The sequence below is a fragment of the Anabas testudineus genome, chromosome 19 (genome assembly GCF_900324465.2).
Source record: "Anabas testudineus chromosome 19, fAnaTes1.2, whole genome shotgun sequence".
NCBI lineage: Eukaryota > Metazoa > Chordata > Actinopteri > Anabantiformes > Anabantidae > Anabas > Anabas testudineus.
Window position 1 is genome coordinate 9641507 of NC_046628.1, and position 17943 is coordinate 9659449.

The 17943-nt window shown below is 38.6% G+C and overlaps 1 protein-coding gene across 1 annotated transcript in view; it reads left to right on the plus strand.

Annotated features, from left to right (window-relative positions):
- The window catches only part of LOC113156348 (protocadherin-15-like), a 121763-nt gene extending 103820 nt beyond the window's left edge, over positions 1–17943 (plus strand). Inside the window, exons 29-36 of the mRNA XM_026351433.1 lie at positions 1471–1598; positions 5690–5920; positions 6300–6388; positions 7495–7671; positions 8175–8393; positions 9760–9768; positions 10753–10860; positions 16380–17943. Coding sequence (XP_026207218.1) covers positions 1471–1598; positions 5690–5920; positions 6300–6388; positions 7495–7671; positions 8175–8393; positions 9760–9768; positions 10753–10860; positions 16380–17943 — 2525 coding nt within the window. The remainder of the gene's footprint in view (positions 1–1470; positions 1599–5689; positions 5921–6299; positions 6389–7494; positions 7672–8174; positions 8394–9759; positions 9769–10752; positions 10861–16379) is intronic.

Sequence of the window (17943 nt, forward strand, 5' to 3'; positions counted from 1 at the left end):
ATAAGCTTAATATGCATTTGTAATGTAGGAGTTTTATCTGAAATGTCACTTGTAACTTTAGCTACACATGTAGTGGGATAAAAAAAATATGTCCCTATAAAATGTGGTGAAGTAGAATAAAAATGAGAAAGAGTAATGTGTGTGTAATAAACCTGTTGAAGTAATTCAATCTTTTATTTTCTACTTTATTTTTCGTAAATCTACTTTCATTTCTCTTTCATTTCTATCCTTGTTTCAGCGTATCCAATTATGGAAAAGAAATTTCCTTGCGTTGCATGCAGGAGGAAAATCCAACCAAAAACAAGCTTTCGGGGTTTTAATTGAAAGTATAACGGAAGTGAAAATGAGAAAAAGACTCTAATTACTTTCAAACTCCTTTCCCTATGTCTTTCTTTGTTCTCATTATGTTTTTTTTCTAGCTGGCTGCTGGTCTTTTTCTGTTTTCTTACTTTCAAAACTTATCTGCTGTTTCTAAAATGATCCTCATCTCCCTGGGTTTCTTTTTTATTCTTTAATTATAGTGTTTACCACATGCTGTTCTCATTTCATCCAACTATTTCAATTTAAACAATCTGCTAGGATTAAAACTACAAGTCATTGTAGTCATTAGCAAATCTCCTTAAATTCTTGTTGGTATGCATGTTAATCAGGTAACAAATCGATGGGCTCTAACTATGTGTTAATCTTGTTTTTGAACTGAAGTGAAGGTTCAAATTGTAAATAGCCATTTTGATCGCGTGTCTCTAAGACGGCTGTGATAGATAAGCAGATTAATGTTTTCACCTGCTTGTTTGTTCGTGTTTTTCATTTGTTGTGCCAAAGTTTTTTGTTTTGTTTTTATCTAATTAGAATTTGATTTATTTATTTGCAGTACAACAGTCAAAGTAATCCTATTCTTATTTGATCAGATGGCTCAAAGCAGGATCACCTACAACAAAATATCTCCATACTTTTAGCAGTGTCTTTTGTTTCTCGCAACTCTTTTTCAAAGTTGTAAAAGTCTCCTCTGTTGGTCAATGTCACAATTTCCGCCCACAGAATATAAACATTTAAATCAAATTGTGGCGCTGGTTGGACATGTTTGCTGAGAATGGATTGAACCTTTGGCTATATATTATTTCACTATGGAGGCAGGCCTATACATGTGTGGACATGTCATTGTGTCATAGGTATTATCACCTAGCTCCTGCAGTTGTAACTCCTGTAGGCAGAAACAAAGACCTCTCCTGCTTGTACATTGTGTGTCCACATACAAATATCTAATTGGCTTCTTACTTGGTTGGATTTGTTCTGCAACCTTTGAACTGCAGGATGATGCAGTTTATCAAGCAGCTTCACTGCCTGTGTGCAAATACCATGTATAATTTATGTGTGTATATAAATACTATGAGCTTCCCCTTTTCTACTTTTTGTAATACCAAATGTAAAAAAACAATGTGTAAATTGTATGTATGTGTGTTTGTGCCCTAGCTAACACAGCTAAGGTGGTGATTGACATCCAGGATGAGAACGACCACTCGCCAGTTTTTACCCGATCTCTCTACATTGGAGGAGTTACAGAAGATGCCAAAACTTTTACTTCAGTCTTGCAAGTACAGGTAAAGGTTATTTTTCAGTATCCCAATTTATTAGTTTGTAATATTGTATGGACTTGTTTTCTTTATCCCCTTTTCTGTCCTCCCTGTGAGGGATTGAAAATATTGAATATTGTAATTATCTTGCTGATAGAAGAAATCAATGACAGCTAAATTCAGTTTAGCTCAATGTGAAGCTGCTTCCAGTGGCCATGTGTATTTTTGTGCTCGTCTGAGTGATTATTTTGAACAGAGCTCATGTTCAGTCCAGAAAGCTTCGGGGTAAACTGGTAAGATTATTCTGGATCTTTTCCCCAGCGTCTGTCTCCATCTCCGTGTTAATTGATGCATTTCTTTGTTTCCTGTTGTTTTTACCTAACTCCAAAGAATTTCACAACTGCAAACAACTTGAGCGAGTCTCGTATTATTAAAATTCCTTTCAGACCCAAAATGGGTCACAGAGCCCTTCTTTTTCAGCCTCTGACTGAAAAGTAGCAGTGTCTTTTAATGAGCCTGGATGCCACAAGAGACTCCGGCAGGGTCTCTGGCTGAAAAGTATGCGTTTTAATATTTTATTACAGTTTTTAAGAACATTCTTAGATATTCCCACTTCATTAGATCATACACAGTGAGACTGACAAGAAAGATGAGAGAATAGGGTAGAACGTGCAACAAGAAGTCATTTTTTAAAAATCTGTGTAAAAAAATGTACTTTTTTCACTCATATATATAGGTAAAAAATTATTATATGTAAAATTGGCACGTGTTAGGACCATATTTGGCTGGAAATGTTGTACAGCAGCCTGCTATACAGTTGTTAGACTGTTTTTAATACTCTAACAGACTGACAGGAATAATGTATATTCCACTAGGCTTATCACCACAGGGAGAGGCAATAGATCTAGAGGTTGGAAGGAAAAGAGAGGATTGATGGTTAGATAAAGATGACTGGCATCCTGTTGTGAGACAAACTGACTGGACAGAGGAAGGCAGGGACGACATGCATGATTCATGGGTGGATGAATAGGTGGAGTGGCGGTATGACTAAAAAAGATAGACAGCGGTGCTGGCAGCACACTTGTCAAAAGCCAGATGAAAGAATGAGTGAGACAAACGATGGATGGAGATGGTTTCATTCGAGTATAACTAATTTCATCACATCTGTCTGAAGCATGCGCGTTGTCTTAATGAGTTTGTGTGTGTGTGTTCTAGGCTACATCTGTGTGAATTGGCAAATGCAGGAGTTCATATGTCTTTTTGTCCCTCAGAGGATGCTAGAATACAGATATTGATTGCATTGCAGATGAGTCTCACATTAGCAAACCTCGTTACCTCTGAAGATTTTTATTCTGTTAAATCAATTTGTGTCACATTTTGCTTTCCCCAGACATTTCTGGGGAGATGGGCAAACCACAGCCAGTGCAACTGTAGAGTTGTGGAATTTACTCTTCTTTTTTTTCTCCAGCTTATTAACTCTTTATTGCTAACTCCCCTTTTGAGTATCATTGCACTAAAACGAAGTTGTTAAGGATTTATTAGATGACAAATACACACACATCAGAAAGCACTGTGCAACTCTAATCTAAAGTGGGATCATTTTATGATTCATTATGATGATCTCAAGGTAAATAGTAAAACAATAGTGTTATGTGAGGACATATTTTAGTTCTCTCTCAAACCTCGCTTGGTATCTCACTAGAGGGAGCGCCCTCTGCCGTGACCAATCACCGAAGCTCCACTTCCACCACGTCTGTCAAGGGAGAGACCAGTGAACTGAGTCATTCAGAACAGACAGTCCTCCTTTATAACCCTCTGCCTGCACATACCCAACATTCTCGCTTTCTCCCCCGTGAAGATCACTCGAACTCCAGCATCACACTTTCTGGTTTCCTGCTAAACAGCAGAAACCTGTTCCTGTCACTGCATGTTGGGATGGGCCACCTTTTGGATCAGGGCTCCCCAAGCCCGACTGTCTGGCAGGAGATATGTGTCTTCATGGACCCTGTTCTCCGGTGCTCTTTGGCTTAATCTCTCGAGCCTGCCGGACCAGGATAAACAGGTCATCATGGATTCCCCCTTTGACCCGCCATGGGTGAAGCTAGCAACCTTAGGAAAAAGCAGGGTGAGGTGTTTGATCTCTGCCTCCCCTGCAAAGCAGCAGCAAGCCACGCTCCACCATCCCAGCTGGGATTTGTGGAAATTGCAGTGAGGGGGCACATCAGCAGCATCTATAGGGGCTCCAGGTTCTAGCCTTATGAGAAGCCAACAGGGTTTTAGTGTTAATCGCACCAAGAGTGTTTTGGTTCCCACACAGAATATACATTACTTGGGCCTTGAAATAAATTCTGTTTAATTTTGGTTGTATCTGTCGGGTGGAGCAATTTTGCCACCGCCTAGCTCTATTTCACCAAGGAACCACAGTCTCGTTAAGAGCACGTTTACGCCTGACAGAGTTTATGGCCTCAGAATATAGGGGGACGGTCAGGTCTGAAGGACTCAGTTGATTGGTATGTCCCCAGACAGACGTCGTAGTAGTGGAGCTTCTGTGATTGGTCACGCCAGAGGGCACTTCCCATACTGAGATTCCTCACTCAGGTTTTCAGAAAACTGGGTTTACCCTGGTAACCAAACAGATGACGTTGCATTGTGGCAAAAGTTGAACCATGTTGAGCTTTTTAAATTTTTTGTTCCAGCTCTGCGTTGGCACCCCACATTAATTTCAATGACATTAATGAGGCAACAAAATTTAGTTCACATGGTGTAGCTGAACACGTTCTTTCTTACCAAGTGATTCATTCAAATGATTTTCAGTGAGGCTCAAATGTGCAGGGGCATTGCTTTTATTTTTGGCTTCCATGTTGTTGATTTTCTGCCCAAATGTATCACAATGCTGCATGAGAGCTTTAAAAACACTGAAATGTCTGAGCTACTTACTAATGTTGTTAAAGTTTTATATCAGTGCATTCATTTGTGAAGATACATTGCTTTGTGCTGCAACTGCGGTGAATACCAATTTTTACATTTAGCTGTCGCTGAAAGCATAATATGATAGTGGATGGTGAGAACAACTTTGTAATGCATATAAATCAATATTAATATTATATTGTACAGGAAATATCTCAATGCATACACTATGCAAAAACAAACCCAAACATCCTAGTTGTTCTGCTCTTCTACCATCATTCAGCTTAAACTCAGTATCTATGCAAACTGTTGGCAAGTGTGAACACAACACAAAAGCAAATACAGCTTAGAATCTCAGTGCATTTAGGACACGATTATACCTGATATAGTAATATTTGGGTCTGTGCTCTACATATGTTCTACTGACCGCCTCACAAAAACACTGTGCATTTGTTCCCACAAGTCTTCCCTTTTTCTCTTACTCACCAATTTCCTGCATGTATGCCTCCTTATTGCCTTTATTTCTTCTTTTCTTCTATTTCCTTATTCCCTGGACATAAGAAAAATATTTTTCTTAGTGTTACCTAGCTCTCTCTCGTCTCTGCTCTATTTCGTTCTTGTTACGACCCAGGAATAAATCAATGTCTGTCAGAGTGTTTGACTGTTTGATGTGAATGTGAGCTTTGTGTGTATGTGTGAATGAAGGATAGATTTGATAGTTAGCCAAAATTAGAGAACAGATGAAAAGACCTGTGTACAGCTCAGAACACCACTTTACCCCCTATTGCTTAGTCAGGGTACGATCTGAAACAGTAGTACTGAAAGGGCAGGTTTCCCCGCAGGCACAAAATTCAGAAAAAGCAACAATATTTTTTGGCTTTTGGAAGGAGACAAATAGGATAGACAGGATGTCTGTGCTGAATTAAACTAAACTTAACATGCATAGCCGTGCCCTGTATTGATCAGCTGGTCAAACATGCGGAGACAAAACTATGAAGATAATGAGGTGGATGGCTGATAGTAGGTATAATCATAGTTCTAATCATCACAAATCATATAATTCATTTTAATAGTCACGACAGACATGAATTGAGCACAGTTTTGTTGATGACATTATAAGATAATAGTGACTATGGTGTCATTGTGGTGATGATGGTGATTTTAATAATGATACCATCTAGTGAATGACTTTTATTTTCCTTATTTTCCAGGCTCTGGACAAAGACACTGGTAACTACAGCGCTATGATGTATCAGCTGACGAATTTCACTCCTGCCAGTAAAGACACTAAAGATGGCAAAGATAGCTTCATCATTGAACCTTACAGTGGCGTGGTGAAGACAGCGATCATGTACCGCAACTTGAGGAGGAAATATTTTACGTTTGATGTGGTTGCTACTGACAACTATGGTCAAGGACACAGCAGCAAGGCAAAGATAGTGGTGGGTATATGTAATGTTTACAGGTGTGACATGTTTCTGAAAACCTCTTAAACTCCGGTTTATCGATTTCATATTTTACATGTTGCTTTAAACACATTCATTTGAGATGGTTCGACTTCATTGCAGTTAGATTTATGTAGCACCCAGAGTGGCCTTCAAGCAGATAAAAATGTGACTTTATGAAAATGTATTCACATTGTCACAATCTTGGTGCATAATTGGATGTGAAAAATAATCTTTTACATTGTTAAACCTTTTTTTTCAACTGCGTAGGTGCTAAATGAGAAGGTCTAGTGTCATTATTAACAGCTGAACATGGTGTTTTTTGCACAATGTAAATGCAGAAATGAGTTACATTTGCATGATTCTTCTTGTGTAGGTGTCAGTTGTGAACCAGCTAGATATGCAAGTGGTCGTATCAAATGTCCCTCCAACTTTCATGGAGAAAAACAAAGACAAGCTGCTCAGGTAACGTAGTTATCTATTATTCCACCTTGTTTGTTAATCATCTTTTATTAGAGAAGGTATACGTTAAATGAACTGTTATACACAATTGAAAAAGTTTGATTGATGAGGATGAGGTACTGCCAGTCTGTGGTTCTTCTCTATTGATTTAGCTACGCGCGTCTCCATAAGCAGAACTCAAACTGTAATTGCCACCATGGGGAAATCAATGAGACTTGATAAAGAGCACAAACAATCTTGTGTTTAAAAATAGCGTTTCTGTCATAATGAAGTGTCCTAGTAAGAATAAAGTTGTTATGAAGTGATTTGTTAAAGTAGAACCCACACTGGGAGTGCAACAGGGGCCGGCGTCAGGCAGCCACACTTACAGAGCACACATTGTTTATGTAATAAAGAGACTGAGCTGTGGTTACAAATGTAGTTCATTATATATTTTATTATATTTACAGTAAATCATGCATTTGCCTGCCTTGTGTATATGTATTTTCCCAGGAATGTTCGATTTCCACAATGACTTTCTGAAATGTTACCCATCCCACCAGCTGGCTGGTTTATGATTATGTCCCACCTTCTGCGTCTCTAAAATCTTATTTTAATCAAAATTGCCTTACAACACCACATTGGTTGCTTAAACATGAGCTAATTTTACACCAGTAAAACTGAACAGTCTACTAAACCTTTTTATTTTTATTCATTTAAAGAACGGAAGGATGTAAATACTAAACACAAAATACATTATTTTGTCATACCTGCTGGTCAACCACAAGGCTGCAGCTCATTTAGGTTGAAGTTTACTTTTGCCACACACACATACAACTTTACCATGATATTTTAAAGCTCCTAACGTCGTTTCTCTCTGTCACACACTCTCTCTCACGCACACATGCACACACAGACACACACTCCAGTGAGACTGTTCCTGCTGTGAGCAGGTGTTTCTGGCGGGACCAAAATCGATATTGCACAGCATGAGTCTGCCTACCTGACAGGATGAAAAAATATCTGTGTGGTTGGTGTGTCTATTTGGTGTGTGTGTTGTGACCGGGGGGAGGCTGAAGGATTCATATTGTCTAACCTGTCAATTAAAATACATAATTTTTAATCCTCAGTGTTATAGAATACTACGTCCAAGATCAGATAACGGGAGCAAAGGTTGTCGTGGAAACCATCGGGCCCCATCGCTATGGTGATGCAATGGATCAGGACGACTACACTAGATCCGACCTCATGATTTATGCCATTGACCCGCTGACAAATAGAGCTGTAAACACACAGGAGCTCTACAAGTAAGAACCCTGCCAACCAATCCAATGAAAAGCAAAATGGCAGCTCTCCAAAAACTTTATATTGTAAAGTGAGACCTAAATTACAATGCAGTTAATTTCTAAATTAATTGGATTCAGTTTTTTTAAAGTGTGAAGTTGAAGTTGAAGTGAGCATATTGTACAGGCAATAAGAGTTCTTATGTAGTTATTTAGTCCACACTTTGAGTAGGAGCCCCTTTAAAGGGGAGAAGGTAATTAAGGATTTGCAAACAAATAAGATTATTATAGCAAGTGAGAGGGCTTGTTTTTATTTTATAATTCACACACATATATATATATATATATATTTTTTTTTTTTTTTTTCATCTTAGCGGGAGATTGGCCAAATTATAGTGACCAGTTTATTGATTTTTGACATCTGACTTGATGTTGGCATTATTGGCACTGTGTAATTCAGGCTAACCTGCATATTTATTGGCCACTATAAAAGGTCTCAGTAAAATTGTTTTGTTTCTCATCCCAAGATTTCTTGATGGTAAGCTCTTGGACATCAATAAAGAGTTTAAGGACTTCCTCCCTCCTGGTGGGCGGATTCTGGAGATCCAAAACCCCGTAGTGGTGACCACCGTGAAGAAAGCTGCACAGACTGTAGGCTACACCGAAGGAGCACTGCTGGCTCTGGCAGTTATTATCATTATCTGCTGTGTCCCTGCTATACTTATTGTTATTATCACCTATAGACAGTAAGTATGAATTTAAGTGAAATTATTATTTAAACTTACAGTAAATACTCAGGAATGACTTATTTAGGGTAAAGCATTCTGTTGTGTTTCTGATGGACCTGTGTATAAAGAATGAAGCAGGTAATATTTTGCTGTTTTCTTTTGTTCAACCATTATATAAAAATAACAAAGCTAATTGATCCATTGTTCTAACAATTATTAGCTGTGTAGGCAAAACCTGATTCCTTTGTGCCATAGACGTGCACGGTTGTCCCAAAACTATTGAAACATGCAATTTAGCCACAGTGTTTCATTGACCTTACAATGAACATGACAAATACCATTAATCTGCAATCAAGCCCACAAAAATTGTGTCATAAATACTTGTAAACACTTAAACGGGTATTGATCTGCAAATAACTAAAGCTCCATCTGTTTTAGGAAATTTCAGAGACCTTTAAAAATGAAACAAGATGTTTTTGATTAAAGATTTTTGTGCTCACTAGTAACAGCGGGCGTTTAGAGCCACAGACAGGGTAGCGAGGTCAGCAAGTATAAAGACCTGTGAATGTCTCAGTGATTATCAGATGTCAGCCTCACATCAATACCCAACCCTTCTCTTTTACTACATATCCTTTTTTGTACCTCTCCTGTGAGCTTAGTGAAGTAGGTTATTTTGTTATCTCCGTAGCTACTAAATCTTGATATATTAATTTAAATGAATTAAATCTTTTTAAAACTTATAATGCTCTTTGTAATGTCCATTTGAAATGGGTTAGACTTGAGGTCATTGTGCTTTATTTTGGTCCTCAACATGTTGGTCTAACATAGAAAATCTGACTTCACACTAGCAATGGTAACAGAGAAAACAGGCCGTCTAGAAAACATATTAATTTCTGAAGACCATGCCGACAGCAGGACAAATAGACAAAGGGGACTTTCCCACAGAGACTGTTGGCATCATTTATCATTTTATCACCTGGGCCACTCACTTTCCTAGATGATTCAGCATTGCAGCCTGTCCCACAGAGCAAATTCTAATAGTTTGTTTAGCTAACCACCGTGAAAAGCTATTAATTTCACCCGTCGCCAAAGTATACATAAACAAGTGCGCGCAGACACATTTAAACTGGATCAGTGCATTTTGGAGAGACTCTGTCATCTCAGGAAAGGAGTGGAGAGGAAATTTGATAGAAGAAATCATCAGTATAATAATTACTAGTCTCTGTTGCTAAATGACTATAATGAAGACCAATTGTCTGACTTTGCTTGTAAATTGCAATAAGTATTCCTGGCTAACAAAAGGTACTGTGTGATTGATGGTTTAAATAATGACTAATCTTTCTCTCTTTCTCTTTCTTCCATCTACTGCGTCTGTCTCCACCAGATTCAAAGAGTGAGTACTGCTTCTTATATTCCCATACTAAAATATTCATGTGAGGCCTCTCCATAGACGCCGTTTTTCTGATTAGTCTGTTGACTTTCAATGTACAATAAAATGAATGAGATCAGGAAGGGTGGTGGAACAGGGCAGTGGACAATCAAACAAATGAATCCTGTACAACATGGAATCAGTAAATGTCTACTAAAGATGCTTTTATTTGAGTATGTCTCTGTGTGTTGATCTATGAGAATCAACACTATAGCCGGTTTGCTCTGGGAATTTGCTGCTACAGCCTTATTTGGTCTGCTATGAACATTAGTTTGTAATGTCTAATGTCAGCAAGCATTTCTTAAATTTTGCTGTGTAACTCACATTAGCCGGGTTTTCAGACTTCCCTACTACTTTCTCTACTTTTACCCTTTGTTTTATCATGTCGCAGATTTACACTGCAGTGGTTTTGGACATAACTAAAACATGAAGTATACATTCAGTACATGACCAAGAAATAGACGTTTGATTTTTGCTGTTCTCCAAACTTTATCAGGCACTCGATAATGATAATGAAAGCAGTTATTTGGGAAGTATTGGAAACTGAAGGGAAATTCAATTCAAGCAATTGTCACTTTCAGCATATACACTGTATTGTGGAGTGGTTAATATTAACAAAGTCATGTAGGAAAACATATTGAACTGGCAATTTTCATTTTGGTCAATTTTATTTATATAACATTTTAAAACATGGCATAAAAGCAAATTATACAGAGCACAATTTATCAGTAATATACCTGCCAAACCAAATCGTTAATTGGTTCATACACCAGCAGTTGAATTTTAAAGTTATTCCTGTGTTGTCCTGGAAGCCAGTGAAGAGATTTAGGAACTGGAGTAATATGTTTAGATTTGCATGTTTGTGCAAGGATCCCTCTTCCTCTTTTATAAGTCAGGATTTTAGCCTAACTTTAGATGTCCAACTCTGTATTTTCTCTCTGTGTCCAGACGCCAAGCGCAATGTGCCAAAACCCGAATCCAGATGGCACTGCCAACAGGCAAACCTGGAGGAGGCACTGCCAACAACCTGTACGAGGAGCTGGGTGACAATGCCATGTAAGTGAAGTGTGAAAGTGGCATTTACACTGGTGAGCCAAAAAAGAGGAAAAAAAAAAAAATCACTCACATTTCTGCGGCTGTTAAACTTCAGCTCTTGGCAGTGTGCCTTTTTCTGCTTGGGAGGCTTTGTTGTGTCCACACATGCAGTCAGTCCCACAACATTACATTTCCCTACATTTTAATCGCTGCTATGGTAGATGCTCCTGCAAATGTATCTGTGTTCTGAATTTCCATAAAAACCTTAGTATTACTTACAAAGCATACAAAACAGTTTTTCCCAGTTTCTCTTTTCCATTGAATGAGGATTGAATAGCCAATGATGAACGATATTATAAAATAAGATAACGCTTTATGGATCCCACATAACACATTTCACATGTTAAAGCAACCAGGCAAAGTCTAGTGTACTGTACAAAACTATACTGATAGCGAAGAATACAACATAAATCAAATAGATAGTAAGGCTGGATCAATGCGTTGTCATACACAACTAAAGTTATCTGTAAGTTAATATTAACACAAACTTTGTACAGTTAGGAGAGGACTAGTGACCATTCTCACAGCCAAATACAAGTGTAAGTGCCAGAATTTGCTATAAAATGTGTTTTAAATAGATAGCTTCATCATGCAACACCACTTGAAAATGTGGGTTAAACAATTAAGCAATTAAACAATCAGGTAAGTCATAGCATTTCTTTCCTGTCTTCTTCTTTTTTTCTTTCTATAACTAAGAATCCCAGTTGCTATGACTCAACATCCTAATAATAGAAACACTGATTCAACATATTACATTATTCAATATTACAAGAAAGCGGGAAGTGAACAACACCAAAATCTAAAAATGAATTATATTCCATGAACACAGCGTAACCACACGAGAAATAGGGCTTTTATATCCTCATACAGTACTTAACTGTGATGCAGTTTATTTAATAGTGCACCGTGTGAGTAAACACAACCACGTTATTGAGTAAAGGTGTTCATCTGGTCACTGATCGGCAAACTTTGTTCAGCAACTCAATTTAAAGTCTTGCCAACATTAGTACTCAGTTTTTTTGGATTGACTACACTCCAAAACACTTTCAACCTAGAAACATTTTCAAGGATTTACAGGGTGCATTAATAATATACAGTGACATTGAATTTTGTGGTTTTCTGCTTTAATTTGTCATAAATAATAACATATGATCTGATCTTTAACTAAGTCAAGAGGTTTAACAAATATAATGTGCCTGAAATAATTACACAAAAAATTCAGTTCTTATGTTTTTATTAAGAAAAACCATTAAAACATCATAGTGCTAGAGGAAAAAGTATGTGAATCCTAGGAGTAATGGTGCTAAATGGAGTCAGATGCTGGCATACCTGGAGTCTTGTTAGGAAAATTAGTTTGTTGGTGTAGACTAGAGCTACTTTGACTGACAAAAACCACTCAAACTTTTTGAGTTTGCTCTGCACAAGAAGAATACGCTTATGTGAGCCATGCCTCGCCAAAAGGAGCCTTCAGAGGATCTACATAATGATTTACTTGATTTACATAAAGCTGGAAGAGGTTACAAAGTGATTTCAGAGACTTCAGAAATTCACCAGTCTACAGTTGACAAACAATCTACAGATGGAGACACTTTGGGACTGTGGCTACTCTACCAAGACGTGGGCGGCCAGTCAAAATGACCCTAAGAGCACAATGAACACCAATGAACTCCACATCAAGGAGGTAAAGAAGCAACCCTGAGTGACAGGCAAAGATTTAAAGGCATCATTGGAACTGGCTAACATCTGTTTTCATGAGTCTGCAGTAGGTAAAACATTGAACAAGCAGGGTGTCTATGGCAGGACGCCACAGAGGAAACCGCTGCTAGTTACTAAAAAGAACATTTCTGCAAGCCTTAAGTTCAAATCAGGTCGACCAGTAGTTCATTCATAGGGTTCACATACTTTCTCCACTAGCACTATGAGGTTTTTATAGATGTTCTCAATAAAGCCATAAAAAATCAGAATTGTTAGTGTTAATTTTTAGGCACATTATATTTGTTAATACTCTTGAGTTAGATGAAGATCAGATCACATTTTATGACAAATTCATGCAGAAAACCATGAAATTCCACAACCTTTTCTTGTCACTGTGTCCTAAAGGGTCCTCAGATGTTTGTGAGTTTGCTCTTTTTTGTGTGTGTGTACAGACATAGTAGTGGGCAGAGAAACTGGCATTATGTAGAGATTACACAATCTGGGATTAATCAGACATGACAGAGCCTTGTAACCCCGCATCAAACTAACACCAAACAAAGCTCTGATTTTTGAATACATTGAGAACTGTAGATAAACCCTGCAATTTTATCTTCACATAGTTCACTGACTTTCAGCTTTTCCTTTGTCAGTTTGATTGATGTTATGAATACTAATGTCATCACTACACTAAAGCTAAATGAAGGTCAGTGAAAGAAAAATATTTACTTTAAGTGCAGCCTCTTGTGTTCAAGATTCCCATCGATTGGTGCCTTTCAATAGCACAAAAATCATAAGTAAAGCATTTCAGCAGGTATTTCATAAAATATCTAACTTTCAGTCCTTTGAATCTATCCTCTCAGAAAGACCTTTTTCTTTATCAGGCTTCACAACAGTTTGGAATGAGTTTTCTGAATGTTTGTGTTGAAAGTAATTTGGATGTTTTTGAAATTGTAGCATTGGTAATCACAAGGCCAGGGACCACTACTAGTAAACTTAATTCTGTCCTACATCTCAACTCCTACCGGTGCTCAAGGGCATTGTTGCACATCTACTCTGTGCTGACTCAAAAAGTTGCTTATTATTGTGCAATTCAGTCATATTGTCTTCACTAGCTTCTCTATTACTGTGCAGATTCAAGCAAATTGTGTATAATTTATCCTCCTGCTGCTCCTTGTACTCATTTGATATGCTTTGGTTTCGTTAAATAAGAATGCAATGGTGACCTATGTAGACACACCATAATGACTTTTATCAGGCGATTTTTGCAGCCATACACACACACTCACTGAAGTTGGGACACAAATGGTTAACTGTTCATTTCTTACTGAAGTGTTAAGAAGAAATTGAGGGGAACCCTTATCAACATTACATGCATCACCGGTTTCCTGCCTGTCCTTGATATGCGTCCCTACTCCCATTAACATGAGAGCAATTCATATGCAAGATGGCAGGATCTATTTCCAAATGACAACAAGGGATATCCAACTGTGTGCAAGAGTGTGTGTGCATGTGAGACTAACCAGCCCAAATGATCCTCTGAAAAATGTGTGAGGAAATTAACTTGGATATGAGATAACTGAAATAAATGCAGCTCATAATTTATAAAGACCACCCTGGGTGATAATTAGTTCTATTGATAAGCTGCAGAGCATACTTAATTGTGGTGGGGAAGGTCTTTTGTGTGGTTGGGTAGGTGGATCTATTCACAAAATAGGCAGTTTGGGATTTCTTGCATGATACTTGTGTATTTTGTATCACTCCAGTGTTGTAGGAACTAAAAAATTCCCTAAGAATATAAAACTTGTTTTTTACATTCATAATTAAACTGCTCAGCAGACCGTTTTTCAAGAAAGCTTTTCTATTGAAATACCTTTGGCTTATCCTGTGAAAAGCTTGTGTTTTGATGTCTTTTTGTTGTTTTTTTACTCATGAAAAAATTAAATGTTCTTCAATTTATATTTATATATAACAACAAATAAAACAACATGTTTTAAACATCAAGTCTTAATATTTAGCTAAGCTAAACATAATGCTACCAACTTCTTAAAATGAGATCTGATCTTTATCTAAGTCAAGAGTATTAACAAATAAAATGTGCTTAAAATTATAAGATGACCATATTCAGATCTAGCTCGTCTGTAATACATTCAGCATTTGAAGCATAAACCATAAAAACCTCATAGTGGTAGTGTAAAAAGTATTTTTTATTTTTGTTCAGGTTTGTTCACTGGAATATTTGCTGTTTCCATACCAACTTGGCTTCTGAAGGGTATTTTTTCCCCAAAGTTAATGACTTCTATTCAATGACAGTTTAACACCTTCAGCATCTGCTATAAAAGACAAAATGTTAAAGTCACAATTAAATTAACATCATTACCTGTGTAATATTTACATCAAAGCAACTAAGAGAAATACAAAAAACTGTCAAGATTTGGAATGAACACAAATAAAATGTTTCTTAATTTCTCCTAGTTCTTCAGAAATTGCAGCAAATGATAAATATCAAAAGCAGTGGCACAGTCACCACTCAAGTTTTGGTTTGAAATCTTCTCTATTCACTCCCATAGATGTCAAATAATACCCCTTGTGCACAGGAATAGATGGCACTCAGGGGATGAAGCATCTTTCAGGTGTGAGTGTGCATCATAAAAATGGCACAGGGCAATAAAGCAAACATGCACCACTGAACATTAGAGGGTAGATTAATGCGAAAAGGTTATTTGTCAAATGGTGAAACAGATAACAAATATGACATATACCTTTATATATGTTCTATCAACCTTTTTTTTTTTTTACTACTGTAGCTTTATTTCACTACTTCAGTGAACAATTTAGCTTTGTTTATCATTTCTTCTCTCAATATTTGCTGTTCTCATGTTGATTGATGTCTGTCCTTTTTTTCCCCTCACCCAACCATCTTTATTCATGACTGACAGACAAAAGTGAGTACAGAGCTGGTTGCTTCACGTCTGTGGCCAGTTTGACAGCTGTGACGATTTTCTTGCTGTAGTCTTGTGCCTGTAGTAGGTAGTCTGTGGTTACTGTTGTTTTATGTGTATCAGAAGCCGGGAGACCATAGAGCCAACTTGTTTTGCTGTAGATTAATTGCACATTTCATAGATGAGTGAAGTTGATTTGCCTGCCTTAGTATACAAGCAGCCACGGAGTTACAACTTTTTACAGAGATTTCTCAAGGGCACATTTAACTGTTTAACACGCATATTCTCAGAACTGGCACACAGTTTCTGGTATTGTTTACAGTTGAAATGCATTGTGCACTGTAGTGCACCACTTTTAGTAAATAGAAATCTGGTCTTTGCATTCTTTTCCTTTGTGTTTCAAGACTGTTTTTAATTGCAAACGATCTCTTGACCTTATAGTAACAGCACAAAAATAAATTCTGTTGCTACTTTTAAGATCCATCCTGTTTCCTCTCATTCCCATCCTCATTTATCTGTTAACGTGGAGTCCTTTTTCATGTCCTTTATCAAGCCGCTTTAGCAGACATTCAATTGTTTTATCTCCCTTTCTACCATTCCTTCTGTACACCTCAGTCGTCTTTCCCCTTTATAAAATATTTTATTTTACTATTCTATGCATTATTGTCCATTTATTTAAGTTACATTCAGTAGATATCTTCCTCTGCTATAGGATTTTGACTTATTTATGAAATATTTTCCCATTTGTTCCACCTTCTCCTCCCTCACATTTATCTATACTTTCTTTAATTATGTTTCACTTCATTTCCATCTTGTTCTTCATTTTTCCCTTCATCTCCATATTAGCCAGTCAAATGAAGGTGGTGGTGGGAGTGGTGGCAGCTTGGATGAAAGTGATCGCCAACGTCTGATCTCAGATTTTGCCACACGAGCAATTGCTGCCCATCGTCAGTGCGTTGCCAATGGAGGCGTGCTCAACAACCTGCCCAAATCAGAGTCCAACATCACCTTTCTCTCTGATGAAAACCCCCTTACTATTAAAAATCCCATCTACCATGAAGATGGGACTTTGAGTAGCCCAGAGACTGTTGGAAGAAGCCAGAGGAGAAGAGACCTTCTAGGGAATTTCTCACCTTCCAGAAAAGGTCTTCGGGAAGCTTGGTTAAGGCTCAGCTCCCCTGGAGGCAGTGACAGCGGATGGGGATCTGGATGCGGGCACAGCTGGACCCTACCATCAAGATTACATCGAAAAGATATGTATGATGCTTTGAGACGCCAGGTGGTCATGGATCCGGTGCAATGGGAGCTAGAGCTTCTAAAGGCTGAATTCAAAGAGAGTAAAGATGCTGGTCTGGATTCAGGCTTTGACCGTGGACTGGACTCAGACTTAATGGGAAGCCAAAGTCTGGAACCTAAGCTAACAGTCAAAGAACAAGCCAGGCAATTTGAGCAGCAGGCACTTCAGGAAATGAGGCAAAGACAAAACAGGGATTCACGAGGATCTTTGTCGCCTGATATTCTACTTTCTGTTTTCCCAGACTCTCCTCAGCATCACAAGCACACCCCTATTCTTAATATCCCAACTGCTCAGACTAAAGAGGGTCCCCCAAGTATTATTGTCACTCACAGTGATGGAGGGACCCCTCCTCCAAGTCACAAGCCAACTCCTCCCGTCTTGCGGCGCTTTGGGGCAAATTTAACAGAAAACCAGAGTGGAGAAGACAGACTTCAGGTCCATGTAGAGGTTATCCCTGATCCTCCCTCAGCACCGCCACCACCACCTCCAGGCCCACCTCCACCACCTCCTACCTCAGCCCCTCTCCCCCCTTCATCTCATCCCCCACACCACCCTTCCCCACCTCCCCCTCCTCCTGCTTCATCTCACTCTAGCCATACAGAAACACAGGCACAGCCTCCCCCTCCTCCTCCTCCTCCACCGCCTCCACCTCTTCCTCCCCCTTTGTCACCCTCAGTCATGCGTCCATCCACCTTTGTCCTTCCATCCCTCTCAGAGGTGCCAGCCCTGCGGCCTGTTTCGCTCAGGCCACCCCCGCCCCCACCCTTGGAGCCTGAACCTCCGCGTAAAGAGCTTAAAGGTATCTTAAAGAACATTCAAAACATTGCAGACATTGAGAAGTCTGTGGCCAACATGTTCAGCCAGATAGATCAGAAACAGATCCCACTCAAAAAGGTCATGAAAAGTCGGGCCTCTATGGATTCTCTTGATTCTCTCGACTACTTGGATGCATCAGCAGCAGGAGGTGAAGGAGAAGGAGGAAAAGAAGAAACGGGAGGAGGTGGCAGAGGTGAAGAGGATCCTCCACCACCACAGATTCTGCCGACTCCAAACATGAGCTCCATCGTGGAAGAACTGGAGAAACGATTCCCCTCTCAGTCTACAATGCTCTAG